Consider the following 16486-nt stretch of genomic DNA (forward strand, 5'->3'; position numbering starts at 1 on the left):
CGGGATATGTTGGTTTAATTCGTGCGTTAGGAGCAATCTTTGGACGATTATACAGCATATTGGGAATATGCATCTCAGTGGTGGCTTATCTTTTGCAACATGCCGCTACCTACCTGTGGGTCAGCTCTGTGTGTTCAACACAAACCAACTCACAGTTTGTTAGGTTGTGGTAGAGGTGCATGCCCAAAAGAAAAAGCCAAGATATTTAGTCGGAAGAAACACACATGCTTTTAAACTTTATAAAAGACAGGTTTTTGGATATGCAGAAATATCACATCGGCGACCTTTTCAAGAAGGTGGTAAAAAATAAAAAATCAGAAGCTGCTCCAGCAATTCCAGTTTTTCCATGTTTTGGCGTAATAAACAACATATTAAGGTAGATTAATCGGAGTATGCAGGGCTGCATGTACATGGTAATTCTAGTGAAATATTTATTTTCATTAGCCATGTTAACACTTTAGTAGGAATATTGTATTTTCTGGAATAAAGGGAGGAACATTTCTTCAGGACTCTGCATAACAGTCTCTATTTTGGACAGTACATGAACATCAAATGACTGTATAAATAACAGTTAACTAGTTGCATTCTGAAATATTGACAACCGCACATAAGAAGGCTTTAAAAATGTCAACTTTTATAATGACAACATTCAAATACTCAACATATGATTCCACTATTCCACACGAGAAATATTGCAATCTTTTACTGAGTCTAAATGGTATTTTTTTTCTCCAGGTACCCAGGCAGATAGTCAGAGGATATTAAATCAGTAAGAATGTAAACAATCAATAACAAAGATTCATAGGCCATTGTAACTTTTACACATAATATCATGACAGAAAGCAGAGACATTCACCATCACTACCTTTTATTGCATTAAGAGGTTCTGCTTCTATTAAGAATACGCAAAATAATCATAACCTGTTTGTGCTTTTCTAATACACTAAACCAAGATTATTCACCTAAATATGAAGCAGTGGGATCAGTCCGTATTCAAATTCAACAAATTTATCGTCCTTCTTACATGTATTGCAGTGGGAGGAGCTTGCATTTTATTTTAAAGCCACACACAAAGAATATAGTACATGTATGTGGAGACTACAGTATTTGCTAGGCACTAGGTATGCACAGTACATGTTATGGGATGTGACAACTGTAGCGTGGCTCAGTAAAAGAACATCTGGTCCCTGCCACAGAAATGTTTGTACTGCACTGTTAGTATATGATTTAACACACAGTGACTGCCTGAGATCGCCTGTTTGATTCAAGAGTGTTCACGGTTACTGATGAAGATCTCAGCCATCCAGCCTACATTTGTCTGTAGTGCGTAGATATGGATTGGTGTTGGCTTTGTACTCGGTCACTGAGGGCCCTGACACACCAAGCAGACAGTCAGCTATAAGCTGTTGGAGAGCATCTATCGCCCTAGTTTTTGTAGTGTCTCCTGCTCTGATGGTACCAACTGGCTATTGGCGGCTTTTTTTCAGCCGATTCAGCCGTTTGAATAGTCACTGGACCCAATGAACTCCGTCTGTGAGAGAGATCACACTTATTGGCGGTTCGGCTCTTTGGCGGTTCGGCTCACTTTTGTTTCCAAGAAGAGAAACAAAAGTGAGGAAAGCAAACAAATTGGGTGAGATATTTTTAGCCATTGGGGTTTTGAGCAGAAACGATCTGTAATTTTTGTGTTATTATTTACGTGAACAGTAAACATGCTTTGTTCTTTCACATCGGGTTATGTTCTTATTGTGCTAACTGGCTAATTAGGGTCTTAAATCTATTAAGTCAGTCCTCTGGTTTCCCTTTTTGAAAGACGAATACAGACTTACGCCACCTGCTGGCATGGAGAGTTATTCCTTTCCTGCTAGTTGACAGCTGACTGTAGTCTTTACAGTGTGTTCAGATGAAACTTTTTGGCAGAGACGCGCCACTAGTCACCACATCACCACTAGTTTTATAATGTCTATTTGGTGTGTCTGGGCCTTAACAGGTCTGTGATCTGAGAAAGAAAGCAAGTTAAGCTAACAAAAATCAGGAATGTAAAGTAACTAACAAATATCTGCTAAATGATCATTGTTTGATACTGAATCATAATGTTTTGTATCCTGTTAAATACAGAAACAACTAGTATAAAAGGTGCATTATACATTTTTCAGTGTTGGCATAATCATTAATAGCCAGTAAGAGAGAAATAATCTGAAGTCATTAGAATGAATGTACTTGCATGACAAAGTTAGACACAAAATCACATCATTGCCCAATCCAAATGAACAGCCCTTGTAGGTAAACATTTTAAGCACTCTAAATCTCCATGCTTTACGATCAGTAACCAACCCAAAGACACATTGGAATTGAAAACAGTTTCAGCTGAGCGTTGAAGACAGGAAAGAAGACCTATGAAGAAAGTCTTTGAAAAGAAAAAGCAGTTTGAAAGCACGCAGCTTGGCAAACAAATGATTCACTTGATGTTGTTGAATGTGTGTGTGTGTGTGGTACAAACACCATCTCTCCCAAAGCCTGGAAGGTGAATTGGGAAAGTCAAACAGCTGCATTGTTGTAACATTTACATAACACTAAATATGTTTGTAAAGTTGCAAAAAGAGGGAAAAGTGCTTTTACAGAGGGCAACATGCTAATTGGATGTCAGAGGTAATGGCATAGAAGAGAAAACAAATTAAAAAGCAGCATTAGTCAAAGAACCAGGACTTGCAAGTGGAGTGGGGTGAGAGATTAGAAAAATAAATGAACAAATTAAACATACACAGCAGAAGAAACCATGCAGACCTCACAGCAACTGGCACAGGATTATATACAAACTGTGGGTGGTACTGTGAGCGACTGTAGAAAAAGAAGTGATACATTTTCTGTAATGCAAATGGTTTTGTTCTATATTTTATGTTCAAGTAATATAGGTTCATACCAGATATTATGAAGTTTGTCAGTGATTAAAAAGTTATTTTATTTTCCAACACTGTCATTTTCAGTATGTCTAAAGTTACGGTAAACTAGGCTAAATAAATAATAAATAGTCTGAGTTACATGATGTTTACACGTATAAAAAAACAACTATGTTAATCGAATTATTGTCACTGAAGACATCAGATTTAAATCGGACTATTAGTTTGAGTTCTTCCAAAAACAGACTTTAAACAAATTCTCATTAAAGTTTGAGAAACTAATCCAAAAGAATAAACCTAAAGGATACAGTAGAACATCATCTGCATAGAGTGACAACTCATCCTTTTTCTAACAGTTATTGCTGTTAATATGACTGAATGATTTTAGTGTAGTATTGTCTGATTAGTACTTTAAGTTAACGTAAATGATTCAGTCCATGACACATCATTCATATGTTAAAGTTTTCAAGCAATTACATACAAAAAAAGAAAAAATGAACTTTGGTTTCACTCTTCTTCAGCTTTAATTAAAGGGAGCTTTCACGCAAAACTCAAAGGTACATTTGTCCTCCTACCTATAGTACTGCTTATTAATCTAGATTGTTCTGGTGTGAGTTGCAGAGTTTTGGATATATCAGCCGTAATGATGTATAACTTCTCTTGAAGATAATGACACTAATGGCACTCGGCTGGTGGTGCTCAAAGAACAAAAAAACACAAAATAAAACTATAAAAATTGAAAGAGTCTACAACAATGTCTCTTCAAAGATACATCATGTCCCAGTTACTCAGGATAATCCACAGACTTTGTTGTGAGACGTTTCATGTAGGAACTATTTTCTCTCTACTGAACTACACCCTTCGAATGATTCTCACAGAAGAAAGCATACATCTACTCATAAAAGACTCAAGCGTGTAACAACATGCGATGTAATAGCATGCTCCCTGGCTGAGCTGTAATGTTGGCTAGCTCAGTGGTGCTACCAATGGATGCATGCTTCTTTTTGCGCTGTGGTACGGTTACTGGGTGTAGTTTGGTAGAAAGAACATAGTTCCCACATGAAACTGCTGACATAAAGGTCTGTAGATTATCTTGAGTAGCTGGGTCATCATTTCTGAAGAAATGACATTGTGGTTGAGTCTTTCCAATGTATTTAATGCTTTGAGTATCACAAGTAGAGTGATGTCTAGTTCCACTACATTGGAGTGACAGCAGACATCTCTACAGCCGATACCCAACAATTAGCAACTCACATCAAAACAATCTAGACTGATAGAAAGCACAAAAGGCAAGAGGAAAAGTAGGTGTTTTGATTTTGGGGTTAACTGTCCCTTTAGGTTTGTGGGGTTGTTTGGAATTATTAGAGTTATCTGCCTGTGATCTAAGTTTAGCTACTGACCCTTGTTTTTGCAATCCATTCTCTCTGTCTCCTTTTGGCTGTCTTTTGCTACTCTGTGCTTTCTAATGAAGTCAAAAATGTCTCCAAACTTATTTTGTCACTAAACTCATTCCCTGTCCAAAGACAGTGCCTCCAGGACACAATATTAAGTTCAGTAAAACACTATTCTCATAACAAGCCTCTATATTAATTATTTTTCAAACCTCCAAATAGGTTCCACAGGGCATAATTTGGGCATAAAACAAAAACACAACAGACCTCAAAAGCACTGTATAAAAATACTTGAAAACCTTCAACTTTGTCCTGTTGGAAACTCTCAAGGTGGATAACAGCTCAGGAATCGAAACTAAACAAAATGGAAATATGAAATGATCACAGAGGAGGAACTCATCATTGGCACTGAATAATGAAATCCAATTGAAGGAGAATAATAACAGTCCCAAACCGACCCGAGGGATTCCAATTTCCACTCTCATTACCCAGTAATGGTTTAGGCATTAGTGAGATGAGGTGAATAGAACGTCAGGTCCGGGAGAAAAGGTTCGCTTTCTAATGTTTTTTGGACACAAATCAGCGGCATTTGATGAACTCTCACTGAGGCATTAATAACAGAGGCACACTGCAATATACATCCTGCAAAGTATCTGTGCTGTCCTTGGCTGTTGATCAAAGCTGTAGCATTTACAGTACGGTTGAGCGTCGCAGGAGTTTCATTATCTGTATGAATTGACTTTGGCATAGAGACACATTGCCCAAACTGCTGCTGCGAGAAATTCAAGATTAAGAATGAGAAAAGAATGGATTTATATTTTTGATTATATGAGTTTGACTAGATTTACATTTTAAGTCATATAAAATTCTTTGTAATTAACTGGCAGTGAAGTATAATTTCTACAGTGGGATAGGCCTACTTCCACAAAGTGTGAGATATTACTACTCACATGACTGCAGTCCAAAAACCCATCACTTCAGATATTTAATCTAATGTTAAGAGGGAGTCAGGTGCATTTTTATTGGATCTTGATAACTAATTCATCTTAAAGCTGCATAAATCAAATCTGAACACAAACTGAAAAACAAGCTAACAGCCCTGACTTAATACAAGTTGTCATGGTGGACGTGCTAGCAAACAATTGGCTACTTACACATTCAGCAGTCACAAGCAACTTTTTAATTCCACTGGTGCTGTCTTTCTGGTCAACTATTTCTACATATTTACTCTGCTTTTAGTCTTTGTCACCAGAGCAGTGCAGGTCACACATAGCAGATTTGCTGAAAAACAGTTGGCTTTAAAGGGGACCTGTTTTGCTTATTTTCAGGATCATATTTGGGTGTCTAGAGCATGTTTATGTGCTTTTATGGCCTAAAAACATTTTTTCTCCCTCATACTGTCTGTGCTGGAACACCTGTTTCTACCATCTGTCTGAAACGCCCCATTGTTAACACCTATCTTGTATTAATTATTTAATCACAGAGGTCATTCGCCTACGGAAGTTACCTGCTCGGGCACAGTCGTACGCACTCAGCTGCATTATATTTCTAGTGCTCATGCTCTATGGGCCCAATGATGCAGAAGATCTGGGTACTTTCATACTGAGAATATAGGTTTTTTTTGCTTCATACCCTACTGAGCAGCTCTAATAGGGATAAATTGATAGATACTTTATTGTCCAACTCAGTGGAAATTTGTCCCGCCTCCATGCTGCATCCTGATTTATTTAATGCATCCATGGTGTCTCTGCACCTGTCCTAATATTTTACAAAATAAGAGAGAAATTAGTAACATCGGCAACCAAGATAACATATTTTCCTGATATTAACATGTAGCTACATGTACAGTGTATATGTAGCAGAGGAATGACAGTACCCGAGCAGCTATAGTGGCACTGTCTGCCATGCAAATCTTCAAAACCAGTAAGACTAGTAGGAATACGATGCAAAATCTGTGAGAAATTAGAAACAACGGCAACCAAGATTAAATGTTTCCCTGACATTAGCATGTAGGCTACATGTACATGCAAGCGGGGAATGACTGTAATAGAATATGGCAGCACTTTCTACCATAAAAAAAAATCACAAATAAAAGCTTCTGAATCACAATTTTCACAACCTGACATGTTTCAGAAGGCATTATGATCTAAAGTTGGTGATAAATTAACAACATTGGCAACCAAGTTTACGTGTCCTAATTTTTGCATAGCTACATGTAGCAGTTTACTTTAGGCCAGGGAATGCAATGTGGCACTTTCTACAATGAAAAACCAATTACAATTAAAGCTAAACTAAAATATGCACAACCAGACATGTTCCCACAGGAATACAATCTGAAATCTAGGAGAAATCGACCACGGAAACCAAACATTTTTCCTTGATGTTAGCATGTAGCTACATGTAGCAGTGTACTTGCAGCTGGGGACTGGCTGTAATGGAAAAAAGCTTCACTTTCTATCATGAAAAATCACCAACAAGAGCTTCTAAACCAAAATCTTCAAAACTGGACATGTTCCAGCAGGAATATGACCCAAAGTCAGAGAAGAATTAACATTGGCAACCAAGATTATATGTTTCCCTGACGTTAGCATGCAGCCATATATAATAGTGTAGGCTACGTGATATAAACACCTACAGTCGGATGCCTGGAGCAGATGACCAAAAAAAGAAATCCATCAGAAGCTCCCTCTTTTAGCCAAAGTAGAAAACATCTTGGAAAAAGAGCATTCAGAACAGACCTGAGGTTTTTGATCACAGGGATTACTTTTACATACCTTTACCTCATTATTTGAACCTATGGCCATGTTTAGTTTGAACATCTGCCATTATAACATATATGACAGAAAAAAAGGTAAAGCATAACTGATCCTCTTTAAGGTCAAAACAATGAGCTAAAAAGCGCCATAGAGAAGCAGAGATAAGTGATTATTCTCTGTGAGTTCATCTCAATGAGCAACTCCCCACACATTACTCTTACTCATTTTATTTACCTGTTAATATAAAAAAATATTGATTGATGCAGCTTTAAACTAAACAAACATGCAGACATTTCCTGCTGAAATCAATGGCTTGGCTGGGACTGGACAATTTGTCCCGCAGCTGTAATTTCAGTATGAAGGATATTAATTGTCCAAGGTCGGAAAATCCCAGGGGCTCACATATTTATCAGTGGGTACTAAAGAGGCAGGGAAAACTTACAAAAGAAGCCAACTGGATTGTGAAAATGCCAGTTTGATTTATAAATATACTCATTTATCCATCCATATCAATAGTATGTGGAAAACATGGCTTAGAATATTGGTTATTATTGAATGTTATCCAATTTTGTGCTTACAAATTTGGTCTACAGTGATATTTGAGAAACACAAGAAAAACACAGCATTTTAATGTTTCAAAGTTTTTATGACTTTTTACGATTGGATCGTCTTTTACAGCCAGCCTACTGACAAAATGTGGTAGATACAGTTATTAAACCCCATTAAAGTGCCAACTTCTGATATCTGAAGCAGGTCCCTGATTTTCTTTTAGTCCCATCCGACCCCAAGTCTGCATTAAATGAGGCGAATGAGAAGATAGTGAAGCAGATATGCTCATATGTGGTTGACTATACTGTAAAATACAGAAAATAAAAGGAGTTGGAGATGGGAAGATGCTACCTTACCACTACTGTGCAACTACTATGTCTGTGAGTAGAAACATCTCAATGCTGAAGATTCAGAAGTCATCATATAGACTTCATTATGTTAGAGCAGTCCTCTCTCAGATTCTTCCTGTTGCCACTCACTCAACATTCATACATTCGGATAGTCAAACCAGAGCAGAGAGAGAAGAGGAACTATAGGTGAAAGAGCAGAAATCCACCACATGTTCCTGCAGTCAGGCCCCTCATTGAGTCACTCCCCAAGATGAGTTTAATTAGGATCACAAGTTTGAGGATAGCCTGGATCTGACTTTAGTGTGGTCTGTCTCAGGAAGGCTCACTATAGAGTCCTTCTTGGGTTGCCCCGAGTCCCCAAGACCTGTTCCCACACCCCCTACTGCCAGCCCTGCACCAGCCCCAAAGCTCTGCACAGAACCGGGCAGGGATGCTACAGGGAAGGCGCCCACAGACATCTGGTGGGGCAATACCACCCTGTATGGTATGGCACTCCGGATGCCTGTGTGACCCGATGGGGTCTGAGGGGGTCCAATGGTAGTGGAAGAGACTTGTGTAGACTGGGGGGGGCTAGGGGCGCCAGGTTGTGCACCCTCGTGAGGCAGTGAGGGCTGCGAGGCTGACAGTGCCCTGGCGTCTTGGCTCAGACTGCCCATTTGCAAGGAATGAGTACTCTTATGAATGCTGGGTCGGTGTGCAGGGCTGGGTATGTGCTGCTGCACTAGAGAGAGCTGGGAGCCTGAGGTGTGACCAGCCAGGGCACTGGATCCATACTGGAATGACCGTCCCCCAAGGGCCAGCGGGCTTTGGATGGGGGGGCTGGAGAGGATGGGAGCGAAGGCACCAGAAGCAAGGAACTGAGACTGCAGTGGAGAAGCTGAAGCAGGGCTGGACGCGCTTTCCATCACCTGGAATCTCCTCACCATCCTGGGGGACTGAAGGTCCCCTGCTCCCATCGTGTTCCTTTGCATGGGGGCACAAAAGTTCATGGCTACGGCCTGCTGCAGAGTGGCAATTGCTGAATTCTGGGGTTGGGCAGAGGAACCTGGTGAATTAAACATTCCGCTGTGTAGAGGAGGTGTCATGGACATGGCCCGCGGTCGTGGTACGTCAACCTGTTGAACCATCTCTCGATCATATTTTACTATCTCTTGGATCATCTCATTCTCACGGTTGTTGAAAACACCCGAGTTCAGATCATGTTGAACTTTGTGCATAAGGATTGAGTTCTTCTTGCCTGCAATGACAAAGAGAAGTTAGCACTGTTGCTAAAGAAGGTGCTATAGAGAACCCCAGTAATGAGTCCTAAAACCCAGAAATTAATTAACCTTTCTGCATCTCTAGTTCCCTTGTCTCAAAGTTAATGGGTTTTTTGAATGAACTTTTGGTTAGATGTCTGAAATAAGGTCTGTGGTTAACACAAGCTTAAGAGACTTTCACGATTTGTTCATAAAATATGTCAGTAAATACCACACTTGTGAACTCTGGAGCTTTTCTGTGTCTTTAATAAGGTGGTCGCTAACATGAGACTATAAAGCATCATCACATCGAGCCGTGCCAAACCTGGCTTTATAGCCTTGTAGGTTTTTGGCGACACAACTGTAATTCAGTTCCTAGTAGCCTTACATTAGCTTTTTACTTCTAGTGATCACATTTAAGCTTAAAAAATACTGAAAGTCGTGTTCATGTTTGTTTACCACAGATCTTATTTTCTGCAATGATCCAAAATCCAATGGAAAAATTCCATAGGCTTTTTGACAAGGAAACCAGGGCAACGTTAGCTTCCAGGTCGGCCTACAGTAAAATGTCATCGCTGGGGTACTCTATTGGTTGCTAAAAGAGAAACAGCCTTAGTTGTAAAAGTTTGGTCCCATAGAATCATCCGACCCTCTCGTATTCTTAGTGAGTTTTTTGTAAAGACTGAAATAATAGCTGAACTGCTTATTCCACAGTGCATAGCCTATATATAAAACTACCTGCCATTCTCTCCATGCAACATCCATAGTGACAAGCATACAGGTAAAGAGAGAAATACTGTATTTTATATTTTCCACTGGTGTTGATATAGGGACAGCATTTTTGCCCGCCAGTGCTGCAGATGTGTGAGAGAGAGACCATGTCTGTGGCCAAAGCATTTGTTTACTTGTGCCTCTATGTCTATTGATGCCACCTGTATGTGATTAGATGATGTGCTGAATGAGGTAACACAGTGGTAATTGAATCAATGAACCACTGATGAAAGCCCTTGTACTTGCAGTATTACAACGAAGTGTCTTTGACACAACATTCCCAGAAAACCCCCAGCAGTGCACAGTTAGTGAAGCTATTGCAACTGACTGGCTCTTCAACTTGTACATGTGTTTAGCCGTCCTATTCTTTGCCAGCATTGCAAGTAAACAGTACTTTGGCCAACAAACAACTGCCACCTGGCTGACGTCACACAGTTGACACTGACTATGGTTACATGCACCCCAATACTCCCCTATTATTCCAAATATGACAATATTCTGAATTAGATGTGGGTCATATAAACAAAATATTTAATTTAAATATTCCATATGAGGCCATTTTCTGAATTTAACTTTTTCTGACTAAGACATGTGGGATATGCCAGTATAAATTCAGGTTTTAGTTGCAATATTTGGGCATCTATACAGCCAGTTCAAAACATTTGTCTTAACTGGGGTTTTCATCACAGTTTGCGACACATAGGCTCTTGTCTTTTTACGGTTGGCTCTTTGTGTTGTTATGGATACTTTTACACAAACCAACTCACCAACATTTTGCAAAGCTGTGGGGTAGAGATGCATGCAAAAGAAAATTCCACATTTCTGGACTGAAGGAAAAAAAAACACCTGCTTTTAAAGATTATGAAAGACTTGAATATCAAGGTTTTTGGATATGCGCAAATATCGCAGCGCCAACCTTTTCAAGGTGACAGAAGGAAAAGAGGGAATCCAACACATCCTCTACCAGTAGGAAATGGTCAAAAAATCCTATTCTGACGCAAAGAAGCAAAATGACAAGCAGCTCCAGCTGTTTTACTTCTCCATATTTTCAGTATGTTTGGGCACGTTAATCAGAGGATACACGGCTTAGTAACTGTTTACATGTCTTAGTAGCTTAGTATTGTCTTTTTTGGAATAAAGGCAAAAACATGACTATTTTGTGCATGTAAACAAATTCACTGTTTGAATGTTTTGGGGGGTGAGATCCCAAAACACACTTGTAAGTTCTGCTTATCGTCATAGGTGTCGCCAAAGAGAAGGAAATGGAGGTCTTTGAGATGGAGACTTCAATTCAAGGTGCAGTGATGAAGGATATGAGGGTTATGCCACTCACAAGTGATCTTGCTCCCATGTGACATCAAGCTGTGAATGAGATTTATTGCTTGTGAGTATGTGAAACTGATGAAACCTCTTGGAAGAGCACACTTAAGACTAAAACAGCGAGTTTCCTTCTGACTCACTGATAGATTAGAGGAGGACTTTTGTAGAATCCGCGTGATTGCAGATACATGTAGGACGGTGACTGAACTGTTCAATCCCACTTAGTCCTGGAAAAGCAGGCTGAACAGGAAACACTAGGCGAGGTATTGCTAGATAGAGACGTCACAGCAGGAAAATGTGTGAGAGAATCATCACATGTGATCTCACATGGTTTCATCACGAGCTGTGCTGGTGAGAGGGAGCAGTGTGTGCGTCACAAAGTGGTGAGGTTCAGACCCCCTGGGTTCTCACCACTGTCAGGTAAGTAAGATGAGTGTGTTAGAGGCTGCTGTGCCTGAAACCTGCTGAGAGATGAATCTGAGAGTTCCCCCTCTCTGACGCAACGACTAGGAAGGATGATGGAAGAGGTTAACAGAGACATCTCTCTTCCTAATGAAAAAAGAGAAGGAGCTTATTTGAGGAATGATTTTTTTCTAACCAGTGAATCAATTGCTTGGACACGTGAAGAAAGGTAAATAATGGCAAATCACTTACAGAGAAAATTAGAGTTAAACCAGGTGGGAAGCCTCTCGCTGTGAAATACACATTCAACTCACTTTAACTTTAAGTTGAAAGAGATAAGTTTTAAACTTTTCTATTCTACCCCCACCTAGTGTCTCCAAATGGTATTATTGTTGACGCCACTGTAGAGCTCAGCAAGTATCCACAGACAAGCGATCGTCACTAAACAACATCATCACACAACATTGAAGAGAGAAGAAAAAAACAAATCAAAGATAGTTTCTGTAATATAGTGCAGCTGGATTTTGATATTCATCACGGACCACCTACACTCAATTGCTTCGAATAATTCCTATTCGACCCTCTGCCGTTTCCACTACTACGGTGGACTGTAATGAAAACTGCAAAATCACTTGTTCACTGCAAATTACTCCTTTGCTGCGGATAGCTACTGCTGGACCTGGAAAAGCAAACTGCACAGTTCTCCTCCTGCTTTTGTAACTATGGTTGACGTACTTCATTTTGTGTTGTAAATTGATCCTTCATTTTTCCCGGGAGATCATCGTGTTAACGCAGGTTTTTCATCATTGTATAGCTATTACTGTTACGTGGGACTATGGTGCGCACAGCCTGGCGAATGTTTTTGCTTTCTCTCACTCGCTCTCTCTCCTTCTCTCCCCCTGCTGTTTGCTTCTGGTTTCCATGTGGATGCAATCAATCGGAGGGATAAAAGACGGGGAATGGAGAGGCGGAGCTCTCCCTCTCTCTCTCACTACCGACCGGAGCGCCAGCAGCAGCAACAGCACTTCCCAGTAGAGTGGGCCTGTGGGCTTGTTTTGAGTGTTTGCCTTTTTGTTTGTTGTTTTAGTTTGGGTTGGACATCACCAGCAGTCTTGTTTTTGGTTATTGTTTCTAGGGTCTTTCGTTTAGGGGGATGAGCTGGGTCTGACAGCCCATGCTTGGTTGGCCTAGCAATTCCCCATTTTATATTTGTTTTGGCCGGGATCCCCGACCCCTCTTTGGTTACGCTTTTTGGTTGAGTTTTAGTAATAAACTTGTGTTGGTTTTCCCCACAATTTTGGTGTGGTGTCCTTTATATGGTCGGCTGCTCCCTGAGCCATTGTTTGTGTGTGTGGCCGAAATAATAACATTGTGCAGTCAACATTAAATTCAGAATTAAATGTTTAAACTAAAAACTTATCTCTAGAGGCTTTAACCAGGCTGAGAAGTAGGTGAAGAAAACATTTTCCCCCTAAGGATGCTGTAATTTGTTTTCATCCGGTTTTTACTCGACTTTTGCAGGACAGATGTGGTTTTTGCACTCTGTCTTGCACCCAGCTGATGGGAGTGCTGAAATATCTGGAACAGCCAGCCAATGAGGATGATGAAGATGATGATGATGATGATGTTAGAGCCCAGTCTCAGAGCTGCTCTCTGATCATAAATGCTGCTGGGGAAGAAGGTTGTGACCAAAGGCAAAATTTCAGCTGCTTTTAGCCTTCATAGCTGCATCCAGATGATCCACCATCTGCTGTACCTTGGGGATGAAGAGGGACTCACAGAAAATGGGCATGATCCAGATCCAGTATAACTCCTGTGATTTTTTAGGATGTTGCATTGGTTCCATCTATGGACTGAAAAAAACACAAAGACTGGCAGTCGAGGCTTGGTGACGATGTCCCCTCTAGGGTTTTTGGGAAGGAAACAGAACAATCCCCATTCACTATGCTGCATCTTAGAAAAGCCCCGGTGTAACATCGTAACATCCATCCATCCATCTTCATCCGCTTAGCCCGGGCAGCAGGCCAAGCAAAGTACTTGATGTTCCTCTCTCCTGCAACACTTTCCAGCTCCTCCTGGGGGATCCTGAGGGATTCCCTTCCAGATGAGATATACCAATACCAATATCAGTACCAGTGCCAAACCAATACTAGTGTTGGTATACAATAGTAGTTTTGTTATGCAAGATTTGACGGTTGGTCTCTGTGGTTGACTGTTTGATCTGGCCCTCCTCCACTGTGATTGGACGTCTAGATAAGAAGTGACATTTTACCCAAAGTTGGATATTTGTCCATCCGAGGCAACCAGAAAAAATGTCAATTGCAGCACTCAGTGCCTTGTCACACACTGTTGCCGTTTGTAGCAGAGTGTTACTACACAAAGCTCCCATTGCAAAGAATTAACAAAATATGCTAACCTCAAGAAAAAACTCTTCTTTTTGTCAAGTCGAGGCAGAGCCATTACTGCAGCTGCACTTATTGCTGTCTTCCAAGTGTTGTTGGTGTACTTCCATGGTTTAGGTGTTCTTCCTTTGACATTTAACGGCAGACTACAGCATTCGTAGGTGCATATGCTGTCCCACCAGGTCTGCAAGAATTGCATCCCCAGTACCTATGAACCTATGGTACTGGAGAAAAACAAGTATTGCCATGTTCCCAGAATTTCTTGTGACATTAATGGCAAGAAGCACTGCCAGGTTCCTCAAGAAAGTGTGGTCATTTTTAGTGTACCTCCTCCTGAGGGAGCAAGTAACAGCAAAAGTGTTTGCCTCTGCTTGGTAGAACTACCCCAGTGTCCATCTTGGGGAGTCAAGGATGGCAAAGAGATGCTATAGGTGATACCTTAAGCATGACAATAACTCACTGATGATGCTTGAGAGTGAGCTGTAAGTAAAGGCATCAGGGCAAACACCAACTGATTGACGTGCCAATGGAGAGCTTTTCCACATGAAAGAGCTGCCTCTTTTGCAGAACTCACACATCAGCTGCATTACTGTTCTCTCAACAACGCCTATTCATTATCCAGTAACACCTCCACCCCCCTTAAATCACTGCTATACTGCCTCTTCTGCTGATCGTATGTGGCACTGTGTTTACAAAGTGATGCTTTAAGGGTTTGAAGACGATGGACAAGGGATTAGCCGCTCTCTATATAGGTATGGCTCACAGGTCGAGGACTGTTTTTCTGAGAAATGATTGAAGAAAGCCTAGTCCCATCAAAAATGTGAGTAATTATGGTCTGTCAGGCTGAACTGATCCCAAATAAGCACACCTAGTCACAAACCCTCAACAACAAAAATATGATGGAACTTAAAGATGTCAGTTTGATTGATATTTGAAGCACAAGATTAACAATCCAACAATAACTAATTTACACTTGAAAGGAACAAAGCTTGTGTCATTATTTGCAGGTCTGTATTTACATTTCAGATTCCGAACATGGCTTCTAATAACCCCCCGTGTGTTTGATCCAGATGTTTTTTCTAAAAACAACTGCTAACAAAGCCAAACAAAAGAACAAATTATTGGCCGTTACTATTCATCACATGGAACTCTGCAGGAAAATTTGGTCAGTGATTCAGTCCTGAAGCAGACACATTAGTCTCCCCCTAAATATATCAATGGGCTCACTGAAGGCTGCTCATGTGTGGAATCTGGCTGCTATGGCAACAGCTGGCAGGTGGTGGCTGCTGGGCTTTTGTAAACATGGAAAATGTGGTCATGTGACAGGGGGTGTGACACCAGCAGCACGGCTGACCTTGGGGGGCATGATGCGAGGGGAGAGGTGTCTGCATTGTGAAGAAAAATAACATGTTTGTGTTTACTTGTTAAGAATGGGCTCCAATTGCTTTGTTAAGACAAAACATGTCCATGTGGTGTTTGTTTGACAGATTCACTGCTGAGCAATCACTTTAACAAATCAGAAAATTCATCTAGAGAGAGTACAGAGGTTGAAAACTGACTTTGCTCAGCAATTTTTGTCCATTTACAAGTGTCACATATGTTAAATATCTGTTTTCAATATAGCATTCCACTGGAAGCATTCAATTGCCAGGTCAGATTTACCCTGAAAAAGCTCTAAGACAGATGATTCACAGCCTTGAATACATTTCCATCATCTACTTTTCCTCCACGGCACACATCGTCCCCGTTGGGATCATTCACACAGCTGTCAGACAGTGCAGCCATTTGACAGAGACATCAAGTTAATGAATGAATACATTTTCCATATGCTTCTTTTCATCTTATGAATGACTCATATGCTGATGAAGACATCATACCTGTGGATTTCATCAGTGAGACATGATGTTAATTATCCGTGACTAAATCCCCCAAGACATTTTTCACAAATCAGGTCTGGATGGAAAGATGAATTTCTTTACCTTTTGGACTGAGATCTGACAATAATAATGTTACCTGAATTTGAGTTTACGTCTGCCTCAATGAACCAAAAGGGGGAAAAATACAAGAACAAACTAAACTAAATGAAGGTAGAATAAGAAGGTAGAAGTTAGATTTATTGGTCATTTTTGAAACAACGTTTAAAAAACTAAATTACATTTATCCTTGATCCTGCTACATCTTTGGAGTTGAAGGTTGAGTTGATTAAAATCAGCAGCCTCTATGAAGATCCATCAGGTTGCTTGGTGATGTTGCTGCTGATGGCATCGTTAAATTCCAGCTGTGCATTTTTTGAACTTGCATCAGAGTCCCGAGTCCTTTTAGGTCCCTAACTAGGTCTGCCAATCCAGTAATGCAACAGTTCGATCTGGGATGTCAGGTGTTAACCATGTCTCTGTGAAGATGTGCGCAG

At 40.5% G+C, this 16486-nt stretch overlaps 1 protein-coding gene across 1 annotated transcript in view; it reads right to left on the reverse strand.

Annotated features, from left to right (window-relative positions):
• Positions 1 to 612: 612 nt before the first annotated feature.
• hcn2b (hyperpolarization activated cyclic nucleotide-gated potassium channel 2b) overlaps positions 613 to 16486 on the reverse strand; it is a 65848-nt gene continuing 49974 nt past the window's right edge. Inside the window, exon 8 of the mRNA XM_042513980.2 lies at positions 613 to 9180. Within this exon, the coding sequence (XP_042369914.2) occupies positions 8210 to 9180 (971 nt within the window). The 3' untranslated portion in view covers positions 613 to 8209. The remainder of the gene's footprint in view (positions 9181 to 16486) is intronic.

The sequence above is a fragment of the Plectropomus leopardus genome, chromosome 5, assembly GCF_026936395.1.
Source record: "Plectropomus leopardus strain MGB_pleo_1.0 chromosome 5, ASM2693639v1, whole genome shotgun sequence".
NCBI lineage: Eukaryota > Metazoa > Chordata > Actinopteri > Perciformes > Serranidae > Plectropomus > Plectropomus leopardus.